This window comes from Theropithecus gelada, chromosome 3, assembly GCF_003255815.1.
Source record: "Theropithecus gelada isolate Dixy chromosome 3, Tgel_1.0, whole genome shotgun sequence".
Taxonomy (NCBI): Eukaryota; Metazoa; Chordata; class Mammalia; order Primates; family Cercopithecidae; genus Theropithecus; species Theropithecus gelada.
This window is the reverse complement of record NC_037670.1, coordinates 62,986,412-63,007,262: the sequence shown is the minus strand read 5'-3', so window position 1 is coordinate 63,007,262 and position 20,851 is coordinate 62,986,412. Positions and strand designations below refer to the sequence as shown.

The 20,851-nt window shown below is 38.3% G+C and overlaps 1 protein-coding gene across 2 annotated transcripts in view; it reads right to left on the bottom strand.

Moving 5' to 3' along the window:
* Nucleotides 1–20,851, bottom strand: part of ZPBP (zona pellucida binding protein) — a 156,058-nt gene that overhangs the window by 123,579 nt on the left and 11,628 nt on the right. For both annotated transcript variants that reach the window (XM_025379899.1, XM_025379900.1), the window contains exon 3: nt 20,446–20,571. In XM_025379899.1, coding sequence (XP_025235684.1) covers nt 20,446–20,571 — 126 coding nt within the window. The remainder of the gene's footprint in view (nt 1–20,445; nt 20,572–20,851) is intronic.

Sequence of the window (20,851 nt, the reverse complement as noted above, 5' to 3'; positions counted from 1 at the left end):
GAACCAGGAAGAAATTGAAAACCTGAACAGATCAGTAGTGAGTCCTGACACTGAAACTGTAATTAAAAACCCATCAACAACAAAAGCCCTGGACCAGACAGACTCACAGCCAAATTCCACCTGACATATAAAGAAGGTCTGGTACCAATTCTAGCTAAACTATTCCAAAAAATTGAGGAGGATCGGCTCTTTCCTAGCTCATTCTACGAAGCCAGTATCATTCTGATATAAAAATCTGGTGGACACAAAATGAAAAAAGAAAATTTTAGGATAATAACCCTGATGAACATAGATGCGAAAATCCTCAACAAAATACTAGCCTAGCAAATCCAGAAGCACATCAAAAAGCTAATTCATCACAATCAAATAGGGTTTATCCCTGGGATGCAAGGTTGGTTCAACATACACAAATCATAAATTTGATTCATCACAGAAACAAAACGAAAAACAAAAATCACGTGATCATCTCAACAGATGCAGAAAAGCCATTCAATGAATTCTCTTTATGTTAAAAACCCTCAATAAACTGGGCATCAAAGGAGAACATAGTAATAGCCATGTGTGACAAACCCACAGTCAACATCATACTAAACAGGCAAAAGTTAGAGGCATTTCCCCTTGAGAACCAGAACAAGAAAAGAATGCACACCCTCACCACTCCTATTAACACAGTTCTGGAAGTTCAAACCAGGGCATCAGGCAAGAGATATAAATAAAAAGTCATACAAATAGGAAGAGAGGACTTCAAATTATATGCCTTCACAGACTATTTGATTCTATACCTAGAAAACTCCATCGTGGCCTGGCGTGGTGGCCCACACCCATAATCCCAGTATGTTGGGAGGTCGAGGCAGGAAGATCATTTGAGGCCAGGAGTTCAAGGCTAGCCTAGCCAACATAGTGAAACCCCATCTCTACTAAAAATACTAAAATTAACCAGGCATAGTGGTGCATGCCTGTAATCCCAGCTAATAAAGGTTGATTTTAATGATGTTAATGATTTCTCCTAGCTACTCCATATTGACACAGCAGAAGCACCATCATCTTGAACAAACACTGCCATTTTAAGTTCCATCTCTCCTTCTAGCCTGATGCATTTCAAGGAAATCATCTCTCTTCTAATTACAAGGAGTCAGAAAGAGCAGACAGTAAAACATAGATAAGACAGGAAGCTGAGGCACGAGAATGGCTTGAACCTGAGAGGCAGAGGTTGCAGTGAACAGAGATCACACCACTGCACTCCAGCCTGGGTGACAGACTGAGACTCCATCTCAAAAAAACAAAGCAAACAAACAAACAAAAAAACATTGCTTCTGTTCAAAGGCTTCTGGATCTGAAAAACAACTCCAGCAAAGTTCCAAGATACAAAATCAATGTATAAAAATCAGTAGCAGTTCTATACACCAATAACATCCAAACTGAGAACCAAATCAAGAACACAATCCCATTCACAATGGCCACAAAAGAATAAAATACCTAGGAATACAGTTAAGGGAGGTGAAAGATCTCTACTATGAGAATTACAAAGTACTGCTTGAAGAAATCACAGATGACACAAACAAATGGAAAAACATTCCATGCTCATGGGTAGAATCAATATTGTTAAAATAACCATACTACCCAAAACAGTTTACAGATTCAATGCTTTTCCCATCAAACTACCAATGAAATTTTTCATAGATTAGAAAAAACTTACCATAAAACTCATATGGAAACAAAAAAGAGCTGGAACAGCCAAAGTAATCCTAAGTAAAAAGAGCAAAGCCAGAAGCAACACACTACCTGACTTCAAACTATACTACAGGGCTATAATAACTAAAACAGCATAGTACTGGTATAAAAACAGATACATAGACTAATGGAACAGAATAGAGACCCCACAAATAAAGTCACACACCTATAACCATCTGATCTTCGACAAAAATGACAAAAACAAGCAATGGAGAAATGAGTCTCTATTCAATAAATGGTGCTGGAATAACTGCCGAGCCACATGCATAAGATTGAAACTGGTGCCCTTTCTTCCACCATACATAAAAAATCAATGCAAGATGAATTAAAGACTTAAATGTAAGGGACTCCCGGAGAAAGGGCAAAGCAAGATGGCTAAATAGAAGGCTCTATTGAACATCCTTCCTGCAAGGACACCAAGTTAACAACTATACACAGAAAAAATACCTTCTCTTAATAACAAAAATCAGATGAGCACTCATAGTGCCTGGTTTTAACTTCATATTGTAGTGGGATTGATAAGGAATCAGAGAGACTGATGGGGTTCAGAAGGATATATATTATTTAGGTGCACCAGCCCAGTCGGATTAACATCGAAAGGACTGAGCCCCAAACAAAGAGTCATTACCTTTTAAGCATTTTGTGGGGTCAGGGAAGATCTGTGCAGGTGGAAGCATGTTACAGAAGTGAGAAACAAAGACAGTTATTCAATTAATTGAGACATGCATTACATCATTTTTTACTTTTCAAGAAATAACATGTTTTGCCACTTGAGTCTATCTGTCTAGTGACCTTGCAGCTAGAGAAACAGGGTCTTCACAATGCCTGGAAAAGGAGGAGAGATAAGGCTCACTAGCCACAGATAAACAGGCAGTTAATTTTTGAAGGACTCCAGCTCTTTCTTTTTCTCAGGGGGAATTGGATTTTCTTACATACAACTGAATTTCTGCTTATACATTTTTTAATTTCTTTTAATTTCTGTTCCATTCCCCCATTTGGTGCTTTTTATCACAAAGGCATTAATACAAAGCACCACTATTTGCCATCTTTTCACGGAGCTGAGCTTTTTCTTCTACTGGCAGCAGCTGATATTTGGTTAGTGCCATCAATTGCACAGTAGTGTGTCGGGTTACTACTGCCTCTATAGTTGACTGAACACTCCTAATAAACAGAGGTAAAAGGCAAGGGAGGATGAGGCAGATGCCAAGAATAAGCAAGAACCTACCAGTGAGGGCTCTGAATCTTTTAAAGCTTGAGAACCATTTTTTAAACAAGGAATCCGGGGACCACCTGGACTAAGTCTGAACTGGAACATGGGCCAACTCACACATTCTAGCTGTGATTTCCATGATAGCTTGGCCATTATCATCAATTTCTAGGCAACAGTTGGTTAAATTAAATTTTTCACATACTCTTCCTTCTGAGGCTAAGAGGTAATCTAAAGCTAAACTATTTTGATATATAGCATTTTTTATTTGTATTGCTTGCATTGCCAATAAATCTAGTGCCCTTGATGTTTCATTGGTTATAATTTCAAGAACTTCCTGCAACCTTATGATGCAGTTGAACATATAGATTGGGGTGCGGTACCCCCATGACCCATCTTGCACCCATATAGCTGGCCTATAATATTTAATGATTTTTTCAGGAGGCCATTCATTATTTTTCCAGTCTCTTATGTCCACATCTCTTTGACGTTTGTGTCTATTTTTGTAATTATGCTTCTATTTTTTTATTTTTATCATAAACTGGATATCTTAATAGTTCCTCTTGCTTTAGAGGAATTAGAAAGAAGGATGGCTTGATTGTTTTTAACACACATGCCCTCATCCATTTAGCCAGCAGTTGCCAATATGCCCATGTTCTACAGATCTCATACAGGTCAGAGGGTGCCTTCCAAGCATTTGGAGCCTCTAGTTGATCTCATGAGTGGCTTAGAGAATCAAGAGAAAGTGGATCTGGTAAGTAGGAGGTGTTCTGGGCATTTCTCCGTAGAGTTTTGTTTTTAGTCTTATTTATCATACTGTTGCCTTAGGCAGGTTGTTTTTCCTACTGCTTCTGTGAAAGCCTTTTCTTATCAGGTGATACAGTACTTTTCAATTATGGAGGTTTTTAACAACCAAACACTGGCTGAGGCTGTTGGTTCACTGGCCGGGTTAGGGGAAGTGAAGTTATCTTGTGGCATTAATTTTTTTGCCTCCCATGGCCACTGGTCTCCAATTTTTGTTTCTCCATATATATGTGGAGAAACACACATATGAGGAAATTCTTAAGCTGCCAGCTATGTTTTCAGCTAGTTGAGCAAATAACTTTTTGGTTGATGGGAGAAGCTCAGGCACTGACTGATTAAAATGCTTATAGAATGACTTATGGACCTGGAATTGCAGGGTTGGATGCATTTGAGCCCTTCTAGTCTTTTTGACAATTAGTAGTGGAACTCCAAGACCTGTTCCTTATCTTTTAACTTGTAACAGTGCTGTCTGTCCTGTAGACCAAAAAGGTAGCTCTGGCTTTAAGACAGTAAAATTTAAAGAATTGCATGTCTTTGTCTTACAATTTCGTTTGGTTGACATACTACTTAGTAGAGCAGTCCTTCCTGAATATAAGTGTTGGAGCTGTGTTAGCATATTCCACTGAATGTTACAGTCTGGGCATCCGATTTGTGGTTTTCCATACAGATGTTTAGGGTAGCTGCTGCTAAGCCTCTCTTGTGTTAAACCATTGCAGACTGCTTCTGGTTGTTTTAGGATTATGAACATACGCAGCATGGCAGGCATTAAAGTACAAAGAAATAGGCCTTTTATAGGAGAGAGGGTCTTCTTTGGTTTGAGCTAAAAGCTCTTTTTTTCTCTGATTTAATAAGTATTTTAAACCAGAATTTATAGGGTAAGAGCTTCATAACATCCATATAGCTGATTATTTCCTGGGTCACAGACTGAATAGGTGGTCTGGTTGTATGTACAGGTTCCTAACTTGGTTCCTGTACATTTATAGTAGGCATGGTACAGTAGAGTTGTAACTATCGTACTCCTTACCCAGGTAGTATCTACACAGTGTGGGCATTCTTCTAGAGATTTCTTCCATTTTAGTGTAGGCAGAAATGGTAAAAACAACAGTGTAGGTAATAGAAATATGTTTACACTACACGTGGGCATGGCAAACATTCCTCTGGGCATAGACATTTGCAGCATTTGCATTAATAACATAACAACAGAACAATCAGTATTGACAGAACTATAACTAGGCTTATAAATTATATTTACATTTACTTATCCAGAAATGGTACTCTTAGCTCCAGCTGTGCATAAACTAGTCAGCTTTCGGGATGTGACTAGAGCAGAGCTTGCAGGATCCTCAAGCTTCAGCCATGCATAGACTGACCAGCCTCCAGCGTGGTCAAAGCAGGGCAGTTGTCCTTACCAGTGGCTGGGTTTCACCATAGGACTACTAAGGTGGGGCGATCTGGGTCTTGTTGGCTAATCCACTGGTCATCGTTGGGAGTCACTACTGCCGCTGGTTTTAGCCATCTATGATGAATCTAAGGTGTGACACCTGCAACTTTAACAGCAGTGGGAGTAGACATGATCACAATATCGGGCCTATCTTATATGGGTCCTAGAGTGGTTAGATTCTATTTTTCAACCTAAACGAAGTCCTTAGGTTTGAAAGGGTGTACCGGGTCTGTTAGACTTATAGGTATTTTTTTCATACCTAACCATGCATCTTTTGGCCATACTTAAAGCCTGCATCTGCCTTTATGTTTGCCTTTCTCTTTTTTGTTTTAGCCTTTAGTGTTCTTGCTTTATGGTGCCCCTTGCAGTGCATCACTGCCACCTCTTTTGGGGCCCATACAGCATTTAAAAGCTGTATAATTTCTTCCTTGTACTTTATTTTTTTACTTCCAGCAGTTAAAATCTTTTTTTTTTTCTTTGTAAATGGCCTCATGAACATGCAAAGTAGCAGAAGCATATTTGGAATCTGTGTAAAGATTTGTCCTTTGGTCTTTTGCTAGCCAGAGAGTTCTTGTCAGAGCTATTAGCTCTGCTTTCTAAGCAGAAGTTTCTGTAGGCAAAGACTGCACTACTAAGTCCAAAGTCACCACTGTATACCTAGCTCGGCGGACTCCCTTTAGTATGAAACTGCTTCTATCAGTAAAATATTCAATGTCTGGGTCCCCGAGGGGCCGATCTGTCAAATCTCTTTGGCTTGAGAACACTTCATCTACCATGTCCACACAGCAATGAAGGGGGCCTCCTGGCACTGACTCGATGAGGAGCAAGGTAGCTGGGTTTAGGGTATTCACAGTCTCTAAAGTCAGTTTATTAGCTTCCTGCACCAGTAGAGCAGTGGCAGCTAGTGTTTTAAGATAAGGAAGCCATCCAAGTGCCACAGAATCTAATTGCCTGGATAAGTATGCCGCTGGGCAATGCCATGATCTTATGGCTTGAGTTAGAGTTAGAACCGGTGTGGTCAGAGCAGGGCAGTTGTCCTTCTAAGGACTTCTAACTTAGTAGTTGTCCTTCTAAGTTCTAACTTAGAGTTAGAAGCTTTACAGCCTCCCTTTCACTTGTGGACATACAAGAAAAGCTTAGTTAGTTAGATCTGGTAGTCCTAAAGCTGGAGCCTGAGTCAAGGTTTCTTTGATTTTTTTTTTAAAGCCTTCTCCTGGTTCGCCTCTTAGAGGAGGGGCTCCTTTTTTTTCTCCTCTTTGTGGCTTTGTATAATGGCTTAGCTATGAACAAGAAATTTGGCATCTAGAGACGGCAGAACCTTGCTGCCCTTAGGAACTCACTTATTTGACGCCAGGTGGTTGGAGCAAGAAGTGCACAAATAGTCTGCGTTTGTTCACTACTAAGCCATCTTTCTTCTTGGCTCATATAAAAGCCCAACTACTGGACACTTTTAGAGTAGATCTGAGCTTTCTCCTGACACTTTATATCCTGTCTTTCACAGCAGGTGCAGGGGGTCTTGGGTTTTTCTGGGTGCAGTAGCCCTTGGCCAGTGTTTTTTTTGTTTGTTTGTTAGTTTCTTTGTTTGTTTTCATACTATGGCCCTGACCATTTTCCTTATTCTTTTGACATTTATCCTTCTAGTGGTCTTTTCTTTCGCACCATGCACATTAATCTCCCTCTAGCCCCGGCCGATTTTCAAACTCCTGTCCAGATTAGCTTTTTTCCATGACTGCGTTCACGCCCACATCCATGCCTCCTTGCAAAGCCAGCTTCTCTTTCCTTAAGGGCTGCTGCTAGTAAATTAGCCTTTTTAAAGCCTCCGATCAGCCTTCTGATCTCGGTTGATTTACACCTTAGTAGACACTTTAATAAGCTGAGTAGCATTCACACCTATGGAGCTTCTAACTTCCACAGTTTATGCCTGATATCTCCTTGGTCCTGCCTTACAATCGCCGTATTCACCATGCGTTGATTTTCAGCAGCCTCAGAGTTAAACGGAGTACACAACCAAAATGCCTCTCAAAGTCTTTTATAAAACTGGCTGGTGCTTTTATCTGCACCCTGGAGCACCTCTGAGATTTTTATGAGTTGCTTTTCTTTTACCACACTTTACCCTTTGCAGAAGTGCTTCTCGGCACCTTTGTAGGTGCTGAAGCTGGACTGCATCATCTGGCTCTTAGTGGGGGTCCTCTTGTCCTCTTAAGAGGCATAAGCACAATTTGGGCATGGCCAGACCTGAGATGGCCTGACTTTTTGAGCCCTTCACTTTAATTTCCCTGAGCTCTGATTTCTCCTTCTCATGTGAAATCCAAAGCCTGTATTCCTTTTAACTTAACTCCTTAGGGGCAGTTAGCCTTGGTAAAGTCAGGTAGATTGGAATGTAGGGAGGAGGGGTCTCTATTCCCTACTGTGGTTCTCGCAAAACTGGTTTTTCTGCCTTTCCAGAGACTTTATTTTTTTGTCTCAGCTTCAGGGGCAGCTGATTTTTACTTTCACTATTGGCTTGGTGGTGCTACAAGCCTCTGTGACTTTCCCTTTAACTCTGTAGCTGCCAGTGCAGCTGATTTCTCTTGGCGTGAGCTGCAAGCATTTTACAATAAACTGCTAGGCAGGGCTGCATTCAGTCATGAGTCAATACAAAGTCTAGGTCTGAATGCCCTGGACGTCCTCCAATCCTAGTCACCACCTTAAAACACAGGACCAATTTCTCTATAGTGCCTCTGGCCAGTCATCCGACACTAAAAGAGGGCTATACTAATTCACAGTACGTCCTTAACTTTTGAACATCCAGTTGTTTTGCATAATCACCTCTAAATCCTTTTTTTAAAATTCTTTATCATGCACTCCAAAGGGGTTGGTTTTGACGCTTTCCCTCCCATTTCCTCCCTTGCAAAGCACTTTCACTCTCACTTTCACTCTCAGGTCCACCAGACCAGGTCCTATTACAGGAGTTTCGGACACTGCTTATCCAGGAACATGCCTTCCCATCACAGCCTACTGCGGTTACGAAGCTAGTCCTATCAGCTTCATGCAATGTCCTCGGTCTGATTTCCCCCACACTCGCCTTGGAGCACACAGCCTACGCTAAGGGATCTGTGCCTCCCCATGTCACTCCCCACGTTGGCCTCTCCCGAGATCATCTCTTTCACGCCATTTCACACACCTCCCTTGCCCCAGGACTCCTAATCAGACAAAACGAGCCTCTCTCATGTCACGGGTGAGCCTAGTTAGGCTCCCACATTCACACACATACACACACCACTCCTACCCCAGGACTCATCATTGAACGAAATGAGTCTCTCTCATATCCCAGGTAGGTTCACACACATCCACAACTCCCAGTTCCTGTCTCCAGATCCAGTGAACCACTTTCACTTTGTTAGTGGGGACACGAGGTTCATCCAAATTGGCAGGCCACTCCTGCCACCAACAGCCACTCTGGGTTGGATTAGTGGTTGTTACCCGGGAGGTGATCAAACTCCCCTTCATCCCTATGGGACGAGCTTTCCTGCCTTGGGCCCTTACTCCTTACTGCAGTTCCTGAAGTGCTGGTATTGTCCCGCAGCCCCATACCCGGTTCCATTGCACTGCCAGGCATGGCGCTGGGATGCGGGGAGAGCCAGTTTCCATCTGGGTGAAGCTCTCCCGTGGCGTGCCTTGGATGCCAGGTCTCCCCCGGCCCTGGGCCTCTAGTCCCAAAGGCAAAGGAAACAGTAAATCTGTCATCTCCAATCCCAGACGACCCCCCAGAAATGTAGTGGGATTGATAAGGAATCAGAGAGACTGATAGGGTTCAGGAGGATATTTATTATGCAGGTGCACCAGCCCAGTTGGATTAACATCCAGAGGACTGAGCCCTGATCAAAGAGTCAAGTTACCTTTTAAGAATTGTGTGAGGTGGGGGAGATCTGTGTAGGGGGAAGCATATCACAGAATCGAGAAAAGACAGTTATTCAATTAATTGAGACATGCATTACATCATTTTTACTTTTCAAGGAAAAACATGTTTTATGACTTGAGTTTATCTGTCTAGTGACCTTGAAGCTGCACAGCTAGAAAAACAGCATCTTCACAATGCCTGGGAAAGGGGGAGAGATAAGGCTCACTAGCCACAGAAAAACAGGCAGTTAATTCTAAAGGACTCCAGGTCTTTCTTTTCCTCAGGGGGAACAGGGTTTTCTTACATACAACTAAGTTTCTGAATATACAGTTTTTAATTTCTTTTAATTCCTGTTCTAATATCACTAAAAGAGGCACTGAAAAGACTTTTTAAAAATCCAAAAATCACCAATGCCACCCCTCCCCCATTACCACCCCCATACCCCACAGTGGTGGCCTGGTGCAATTAGTGTCTGTGAGTACTGGGGGAGGGAGAGCACAGCAATTGTGAGGTATTGAGCTCAGAGCTGTCCTGTTAGAGCAGAAAGGAAAAGCAGACCAAATTCAGCTGACACCTGCCCATGGAGTGAGCATTTAAACCAGCCCAAACCAGAAGAGAATCATCAATCCCAGCAATATGAACTTGAGTGCCTACAAACCTTGCCATCAAGGTCTACAGCACTCTGTTTACTCTCCAAGTAAACTTGAAAGGCAATCTAGGTCATAGGGCTGCAAAACCTAGGTGAGTCCTGGTGCTGAAGTAGGCCCAAAGACAGTGAACTGAGGGAGCACACAACATCTTGAGACACCAGCTGGGGAAGCCAAGGGAGGGCTAGCATCACCCCTCCTCTAACCATAGGCTCCACAGCTTGCAGCCCCAAAAGGCACCCCTTCTTTCCACCTGACGAGAGGAGAGGAAACAGTGGGGAGGATGCTGTCTTGCATCTAAGCTACCAGCCCAGGCAGAGTAGGATAGAGCACTGGTCAGAGTTGTTATGTCCCCATTCCAGGCCCTAGTTCCAAGAAGACATTTCTAGACATACCCTGGGCCAGAAGGGAATCTGTTGCCTTAAAGAAAAAGACCCAGTCCTGGCAGCATTCATCATCTGCTAACTGAAGAGCCCTTGGGCCCTGAATAACCAGCAGCGATACCCAGGTACAACTTCAAGGGCCTTGGGTAGGCCTCTGAGATTTGCCCACTTCAGGTGAGACTCAGCATATGACCAGCTGTGGTGGCTATGGGGAAAAACTCCTTCTGCTTGAGAAATGCAGAAGGAAAACTAAAGGGTACTTTGTCTTACACTTTAAGTACCAGCATGGACACAGAGCAGGAGAGCAACAAGTGGACTCTCAGGGTCCCCAGTGAACAGGACTTGATGTTTGGATGGCATTTCTGAACCTGCCCTGGGACCAGAGGAGAGTCCACTGCCCTGAAGCATAAGTCCCAGGCCAGGAAGCATGGGCCTTAAGGGAACATTGGTGGTAGCTGGCAATAATTCTACTGGCCTGTGGTGGTGGTGGCTATCAGGTGAGGCTCCTCTCCCTTTGGAAAGAGTAGTGGGGTAGAATGGGAAGGAGTGTGTCTTTTGCTTTGATTGCCAGCTCAGCTGTAATATAATACACCACCAGGCAGACTTCTCAGGTTTTCTACTCTAGTCCCTGAATCCCAGACAGCACTTCTGAACCCACCCAGGGATTGAGGGACCTTGCAGCACTGAAGGGAAGGACAAACGCCTGGCTGGCTTTACTTCCTGCTGATCGGAGAGCCCCAGGGCCTTGAGCAAACATAGGCAGGAGCCACGGAGTGGTTATAGCAGGCCTGGCTTCAGGTCTGACCCAGTGTAGTCACTGGGAAAGTCTTTATTTCTATCACAGTGGTGGTAGCCACAGGGGTGCTATTGTCACTCCACCTCCAACTTTAGGTGGCTCAAAACAGAGACAGAGACTCTGTATGTTTTGGGAGAAAGTAAGGGAAGAAAACAAGAATCTCTGCCTGGTAATCCAGAGAATTTTCCTGGATCTTGTCCAAGACCATCAAGGTAATACCTCTATGAATCTGCAAGAACCAAAGCATTACTGGGCTTGAGGTGCTTCCTAAAACAGATACAATTTAGATCACAACACCCAAGTCCTTTCAAATACTGAAAAGCCTTTCCAAGAAGAATGGCTACAAATAAGTGCAGACAGTGAAGACTACAGTGAATACTTAGCTCTTCAGTGGCCAGACACCAAAGAACATCTACTAGTATCAACACCATTCAGGAAAACACGACCTCAACAAATAAACTAAATACCAAGGACCAATTCTGGAAAAACAGAGATATGTGACCTTTCAGAAAGGCAATTTAAAATAGCTATGCTGAAGAAACTCAAAGAAATTCAAGATAGCACAGAGAAGGAATTCAGAATTAGATATATTTAACAAAGAAACTGAAATTAAAAGAACCAAGCAGAAACCCCGGAGCTGAAAAATGCAATGGCATGCTGAAGAATGCATCGGAGTCCTTCAACAGCAGAATGAATCAAGCAGAAGAAAGAATTAGTGAGCTTAAAAACACACTGCTTAAAAATACACAAAGGAGACAAAAGAAAAAGGAGTAAAAAACAATGAAGCATTCCTACAAGATCTAGAAAACAGTCTCAAAACAACAAATCTAACAGTTATTGACCTTAATGAGGAGATAGAGAAAAAGATAAGGGTAGGAAGTTTATTCAAAAGGATAATAACAGAGAATTTTCCAAATCTAGACAAAGTCATAATATCCAAGTACAAGACGGTTATGGAACACCAAGCAGATTTAACCTAATGTAGACTACCTCAAGGCATTTAATAATCAAACTCCCTAAGGTAAAGGTTAATGAATGGATCCAAAAAGACGAAAGACAAAACAAATAACATACAGTGGAGTTCCAACACATCTGGCAGCAGACTTCTCAGTGGAAACCTTACAGGCCAGGAGAGAGTGGCATGACATATTTAAAGTTCTGAAGGAAAAATAAAATTTATCGTGGAATAGTATATCTGGCAAAAATATTCTTCAAACATGAAGGAGAAATAAAGACTTTCCCAGACACACAAAAACTGAGGGATTTCACCAATACCTGAACTTTCATACAAAATACGCTAAAGGGAGTACTTCAGTTAGAAAGAAAAGAACATTAATGAGTAATAAATAATCACCAGAAGGTATAAAATACATAATTATTACGGTAATAATACATAGAAAAACACAGAATATTGTAACACTGTAACTGTGATGTGTAAACTAGTCTTTGATGAACCAATCAAAAACAATAACTACAGCAATGTTTCAAGACACGGTCAATACAATAAGATATAAATAGAAAAAACAAAAGTTAAAAAGCAGGGAGATTAAGGCATAGAGTTTTTATTAGTTTGCTTTTTGTTTATGCAAACAATGTTAAGTTTTTATCATGTAAAAATATTGGATTACAAGATAGCAATTGCAAGCCTCATGGTAACCTAAAACCAAAAAGCATACAATGGATACACAAAAAATAAAAAGCAAGAAACTAAATCATATCCCCAGAGAAAATCACCTTCACTACAGGAAGACAGAAAGGAGAGAAAGAAGGAAGAGGAAACCAGAAAATAAATAACAAAATGGCAGGAGTAAGTCCTTACTTATAAATAATAATATTACGTGTAAATTGACTAAATTCTCTAATTAAAAAAAATAGACTGAGTAGATGAAAAAACAAGACCCTCTGATCTACTGCCTAAAAGAAACACACTTCACCTATAAAGATGCACATAGGCTGAAAATAAAGGGGTATAAAAAGATACTTCATGCCAATGGAGAACAAAGAAGAGTGGCAATCGCTACACTTATATCAGACAAAATAGGTTTCAAGACAAAAACTATCAGAGAAAAAAATGGTCACTATATAATAATAAAGGGGTCAATTCAGAAAGAGAATATGACAATTGTAAATATGTATATACCCAACATGGGAGCACTCAGATATATAAAGAAAATATTATTAGAGCTAAAGAGAGAGAGAGCCTCAATACAATAACAGCAGGAGACTTCAATACCCCACTTTCAGCATTAGACAGAGCTTCCAGACAGCAAGATCAACAAGGAAACATCAGACTTAATCTGTACTACAGAACAAATGCATCCAGTAGACATTTATAGATCATTTCATCCAAGAGCTGCAGAATACACATTCTTTTCCTCAGTATAGAGATTCATTCTCAAGGATAGATCATATGTTAGGTAACAAAACAAGTCTTAAAACATTTTTTAAAAACTGAAATAATATTAAGCATCTTCTCTGACCACAATGGAATAAAACTAGAAATAAATAATAAGAGGAATTTTAGAAACTATACAAATACATAGAAATTAAACAATATGCTCCTGAACGATCAGTGGATCATTAAAGAAATTAAGAATGAAATTGAAAATTTTCATGAAATAAATGTTAATGGAAACACAACACACCAAAACCTATGGGATACAGCAAAAGCAGTACTAAGATAGAAATTTATAGCTATAAGTGCCTACATTGAACAAAGGGGAAAAACTTCAAAGAATCTAACATTGCATCTTGCAGAACTAGAAAAGCAAGAGCAAACCAAACCCAAAATTAGTAGAAGAAATAATAAAAATCAGAGGAGAAATGAATGAATTTGAAATGATAAAAAATACAAACGATCAATAAAACAAAAAGTTGGTATTTTGAAGAGTTAAACAAAATTGAAAAACCTTTAGCCAGACTAAGAAAGAGAGAAGATCCAAATAAAGTCAGAAATGAAAAAGGAGACATTATGACTGATACTGCAGAAATTCAAAGGATCGCTAGTGTTTACTATGAGCAACCGTATGCCAATAAATTGGAAAATCTAGAAGAAATGGACAAATTCCTAGATACATACAACCTACCAAGATTGAATCAGGAAGAAATCCAAAAGCTGAACAGACCAATAACAAGTAACAAGATTGAAGCCTTAAAACTCTCCCAGTAAAGAAAAGCCCAGCACATATACACCATGGAATACTATGCAGCCATAAAAAAGGATGAGTTTGCGTCCTTTGTAGGGACATGGATGCAGCTGGAAACCATCATTCTTAGCAAACTATCACAAGAACAGAAAACCAAACACCGCATGTTCTCACTCATAGGTGGGAACTGAACAATGAGATCACTTGGACTCAGGAAGGGGAACATCACACACCGGGGCCTATCATGGGGAGGGGGGAGGGGGGAGGGATTGCATTGGGAGTTATACCTGATGTAAATGACGAGTTGATGGGTGCAGCAGACCAACATGGCACAAGTATACATATGTAACAAACCTGCACGTTATGCACATGTACCCTACAACTTAAAGTATAATAATAATAAATAAATTAAAAAAAAAAAAAAGAAAAGCCCAGGACTCAATGGCTTCACTGCTGAATTATACCAAACAACATTTGAAGAAGAAATAATACCAATCCTACTCCCAACAATTCTGAGAAATAGAAGAAGAGGGAATATTTCCAAACTCATAAGGCCAGTATTACCCTTATACCAAAACCAGACAGAAACACATCATAAAAAGAAAACTACAAGTCAATATCTCTGAGGAATGTTGATGCAAAAATCCTCAACAAAACACTAGCAAACTGAATTCAACAAAAGGTTAGAAAGATCATTTATCATTACCAAGTAGGACTTATTCCTGGGATGCAAGGATGGTTCCAATATACCAAATCAATCAGCGTGATATATCAACAGCATGAAGAATAAAAACATGAATGATCATGTTTTGATTAAACTTCAAAATTGATGCTGAAAAAGCATTTGATAAAATTCAACATCCCTTAATGATAAGAACCCCAAAAAAACTGAGTATAGAAGGAACATACCTCAAAATAATAAAAGCCTTATACAACAGATCACAGCCACTATCATACTGAATGGAGAAAAACTGAAAGCCTTTCCTCTAAGATCTGGAACACAAGGATGCCCACTCACCACCATTACTCAACATAGTGCTGGAAGTCCTGGCTAGAGCAATCAGACAAGATAGATACAAAGACATCCAAATTGGAAAGAAAGAAGTCAAGTTATCCTTGTTTGCTGATGATGTGATCTTACATTTGGAAAAACCTAAAGACTTCATGAAAAAACTATAACCAATAAACAAGTAAAATTTCAGGATCAGCATACAAAAATCAGTAGCATTTCTATATACCAACAGTGAACAATGTGAAAAAGAAATAAAAAAGTAATCCCATTTACAACAGTCACACATAAAATTAAACATCTAGGAACTAACTTAACCAAAAAAGTGAAAGATATCTATAATGACAATTATAAAACACCTGATGAAGGAAACTGAAGAGGACACCAAAAAATGAAAAAAAAAAAAAAATCTGTGTTCATGAATTGAAAGAATCAATATTTTTATAATGTCCAAACTATCCAAAGCAATCTGGAGATTCAATGCAATCCCTATCAAAATACCAATGACATTCTTCACAGAAATAGAAAAAAACAACCGTAAAAATTATATGGAACCACAAAAGACCCAGGAATAACCAAAGCTATCCTGAGCAAAAAGAACAAAGGTGGAGGAATCACATTATCTGACTTCAAATTATACTACAACCAAAACAACTAACTAGCTATACTAACCAAAACAACATGGTACTGGCATAAAAACAGACACATAGACCAATGAAACAAAGTGGAGAACCCAAAAACAAATCCACACACCTACAGTGAATTCATTTTTGACAAAGGTGCCAAGAACATACACTGGAGAAAAGACAGTCTCTTCAGTAAGTGGTTCTGGGAAAACTGGATATCCATATGCAGAAGAATGAAACCAGATCCCTATCTCTTGCCATATACAAAGATCGAATCAAAATAGATTAAAGAGTTAAATCTAATACCTCAAACTCTGAAACTATTATAAACATTGGGGAAAATCTCCAGGACACTGGTCTGGGAAAAGACTTCTTGAGCAATACCCCACAAGCACAGGCAACCAAAGAAAATATAGACAAATGGGATTGCATCAAGTTAACAAGGTTTTGCATAGCAAAGGATACAATCAATGAAATGAAGAGACAATCCACAAAATGGGAGAAAATATATGCAAACTACCCCCTTTGACAAGGGATTAATAACCAGAATATACAAGCAGTTCAAACAACTATAGGTAAAAGATGTTAATAGACATTTCTCAAAAGAAGACATTCAAATGGAAACAGGCCTATGAAATGGTGCTCAACATCACTAATCATCAGAGAAATGCAAATCAAAACTACAACAGGTATCATCTCACCAGTTAAAATGGTTTATATCCACAACACAGGCAATAACAAATGTTGGTGAAGATGTGGACAAAGGGGAACCCTTGTACACTGTTGGTGGAAAGGTAAATTAGTACAACCATTATGGTGAACAGTTTGGAGGTTTCTCAAAAAACTAAAAACAGAGCTAACATATGATCCAGCAATCCTACTTCTTGGTATATACCCACAAGAAAGGAAATTAGTATATTGAAGAGATATCTGCATTCCTGTTTGTTGCAGCACTGCCTACAATAGCTAAGATTTAGAAGCAAACTATGTGTCCATCAGCAGATGAATGGATAAAGAAAATGTGGTACATATACACAATGGAGTATTGTTCAGCCATAAAAAAGAATGAGATCCAGACATTTGCAGCAACATGGATGGAACTGGAGATCATTATGTTAAGTGAAATAAGCAGTCATAGGAAGATAAACATCGCATGTCCTCACTTGTCTGTAGGATCTAAAATTCAAATCAACTGAACTCATGGACATAGGAAGTCGAAGGATGGTCACCAGAGGCTGAGAAGTGTAGTGGGGAGTTTTGTGGGGAAGTGGGGATGATTAATCGGTACCAAAAAAAATAGAAAAAATGAATAAGACCTACTATTTGATAGTACAACAGGATGACTATAGTCCATAATAACTTAATTGTATATATTAAAATAAAGAATGTTATTGAAATATTCATAACCTAAGGAATAAGTGCTTTAGGGGATGGATACTCCATTCTCCATGATGTGCTTATTTCACACTGACTGCCTGTATCAAAACATCCTATCCACCCCATATATATATATACACCTACTAGGTATCCAAAAATGTTTTTTAAAAAAATTTTAAAATATTCTTAAGAAGAATTTTTAAAAGACTTAAGTATAAGACCTAAAACTATAAAAATACTAAAAGAAAATCTAGGAAACACCACTCTGAACACAGGCACTGGCAAAGATTTCATGAACAAGACTCCAAAAGCAATTGCAAGACAAACAAAAACAGACAAGTGGGACCTAATTAAACTACGGAGCTCTGCATATTAAAAGAAACTATCAACAAAGTAAATAGACAACCTACAGAATGGGAGAAACTGTTTGCAAACTATGCCTCCCATGAAGTCTAATAACCAGAATCCATAAGGAACTTAACAAAACAAACAAAAATCAAGCAACTCCACTAAAAAATGGGCAAAAGGCATGAACAGACACTTCTCAAAAGAAGTCAAACATGTGGACAACAAGCATATGAAAATATGCTCAACATCACTAGTAAGAGAGAACAAAAAAAAGAGAGAGAGAGAGAGAACACACAACCAACATCAGGAGTGAATGAGGACACATCACTATAGATTCTGAAAACCAGAAATCTGTTATCTATAAAGAGATAACACAATATACTACAAACTACTTTATGCATATAAATATAACACATTTAAAAATCCAATGTTGGACAAATTTCTTGAAAGATACAATCTATCAAAATTCATAAAATGGTGTGTTCCTATCTCACTGAGATTATATCTATGAACTCTGATAAAAGACTTCAGACATTTGACTTTAGGAAAGTACCTTATTCTCTTAATGTTTTTATTTTCCCATTTATAAAATGGAGAAAATGGCTGTAGTTACTGTAAAAGGTCATTGTTAAAATTAATATGTGTAAATTGTTAGAATAATATCTGACACATGGTAATCTTATGTGTTTATTATTTTTATAAAATTCACTATACTAAGTAAAATAAGGCAGAAACTGAAAGACATATATACATGACCTCACTTATATGTGGAATCTAAAAAAGTCACACTAATATTCATATAAAAGTCAGACTCACACTCCACCCTACCACAAATATAGGGTAGAATGGTGGTTACCAGGGACTGGGGGGTTGGGGACATGTGGTTCTTGGTCCAAGGGTATAAAATTTGAGTTATAAGATGAATAAGTTCAGGAGACCTAATGTATAGAATGGCAAATACAGTTAACATTAATGTATTGTATACTTGAAATTTTGTAAGAGTAAATCTCAAATGTTCTCACCACACACATACACAAAAATGGCAACTATGTAAGGTAACTGATTGTTAATAGCTTGATGTAGGAAAGCTGAACACATGTGTAAGTACTTACAGATGTTTGTGTGAATATTTAGAAAAGTAGGAAAGTCCACACACCAAAAAAAGTTAATTCATCAGAATAGTATTAGGGTCAGAGTGGGAGGTACAGAACTTATTGCAATAAAGGCAATTCCTTTGTAAATAAACAATACTGAACAGAAACAGAGAAAAAGAGAGACATCAAATCTAAGATTTGCTCCCTATGTTTCATAACACATCCAAACAACTTGAGTATTTTCTCCAAAAGAATGTACAAGTAATCACATAATTACATGATTTATTTGGCTCAAATTAAGGGAAACTATCTTTGAGATATTCATAAAATGATAAGTACAGTGTAGTTTAAACTACAGTCCAAAAAGCTTCTCCGTTCTTCAAACTTTAAGAAATTAGACCTCTTCCAGTCCTTTCTGAAATAAAAAGTATAGTGTTCTTAATAAGCTTTACAACTGGTAGACAGTGACCTATGATAAAATACTGTATTGAAAACTATAATATAATCATAAAGTTAAAATACCAGAATTCCCTGAGAATAGTTTTTATAAAGGTAAAAACCAACGTAGTAACAGGATTGTATCTTTACCTGGAAATAACTACATTTATGGATACCTACTTTTCTATTATAGAAGTGAGTAAAATAAATATTGCTCCTACTTAAAGGATAAATTGAATTTCATACTATATTTGCAATATAAACTGCAAGACCTGGCATGACACCTTGAAGAAAAAATTTCAAATTTCAATTTCCAAATCAAAGGAGCAACAAATGACAATAGAAAAATTCAATGCTTAAATGTTTCTATTTTTCAACTTGCAGAGTTTCAATATACACATGTTTCTATTACATTATGTGCTACTATTAGAGAGCAACAAAAATAAAATCTGATTGTATTTCCAGTATTGGGTGCTTTTACACCTGGACCACTTCTGTGACTTATATAAGCTGCAAAACCTATTAGAATTTCTGTTAATGAGTCCTGCTGATCTCATGAACAAACTGCACAATCATTCCTACTTTGCTAGTGTTGTGAGGCAGAGGTTATGTCTGATCTTTCTATCCCCCATAAAACCTAGCACAGCAGCTTCCATCAAGTAGTCACTCACTAAATGAATGATGAATAATTCGTCCTAAGAAAAACACAGACTGACCCAAAGAGGAGATTAACTCTTTAAAATTACCTATTTTAGAATCAACATAAATATCGCAGAAACATACAGCTGAGATCTCTTAGCTACATAAATATGAATTAAAACATATTTAAAAATTACTATTTCCTACGCTTCTTTCGCAAGTCTTTGTATAAATATATTGCTCTCTTTCATCCAACAAAATAAAGTAAGCCTGTAAGTTTTTATCCACAGACACGATCTCAAAATACCAATAAGATTTTTAAAAAGAAAGGAAAGAAAATATGGTATATAGAGCAATAAAGAAAAATTTTCTCTGAGGGTATACAAAAATGACTGAACAGATCTTCAAAATGAAAACTCATTAATCTATATTTTATGCAAGGCTAGAAACAAAGTCAGCTAAGTTAACTGTAGTTTTTTAAAACTACAGTGTTAAAAATCAGCTTTTATCCAATTAAAAAATTATAATAAAAGTAAAATCTGTATTTCAAGATTAAAAAACAAAAAGGTGACTAGAGGAAATATTGATCAAATCAGTCATACAAACAGTAATTTCTAAGTGAAAAAAGTACCTTTTGGGGATTATAAATGCTTTGAGAGCCCTCTAAACAGTTCATTCTTAGAGTATGTCTCTGTATCAAAATAAAATACGTAAAAATGGGAACACTATCTACATTGCTAGCTCTAACTTCAGAAGGAAATCGCAAAAAAAAGAATTGAGGAAATAACATAAATATGTATGAGATACAAACATTCTTTTTGTGTTGCACACAACTCAGATACATTTATTTAATTATAATAATTGAAAAAAAAATCCTACCTGAAACAATTTTTCCTTTAGGCCCATGCCATTGGAATGATGGGTCTATCAGTTCAGCATTTCGCAGTCGTTGCGTTACACATAACACATGTGGACTCTTTTGATGGAGCATGACATACACTTTCACTGAAAATACAATATTTAAAATGTTCCAATAGTATTTTATGTTCTTTTCTTTCTCTATAATGTACATTATTGTAGTTTGGGTTACATGCAATAATAAGAGTACTTTGAATTATTGCTATTACCTGATAAAAACTAAATTTCATTGCATTCTATGTAATTAACATTAAAAATATATTATGTATTTGCATGCATATATGTGTATGCATGTATGTGCGTGTACATGTATCCCCAACCTGAGCATAATGTGTTAGTACTTTTCACTCAGAACTCATGTACACTA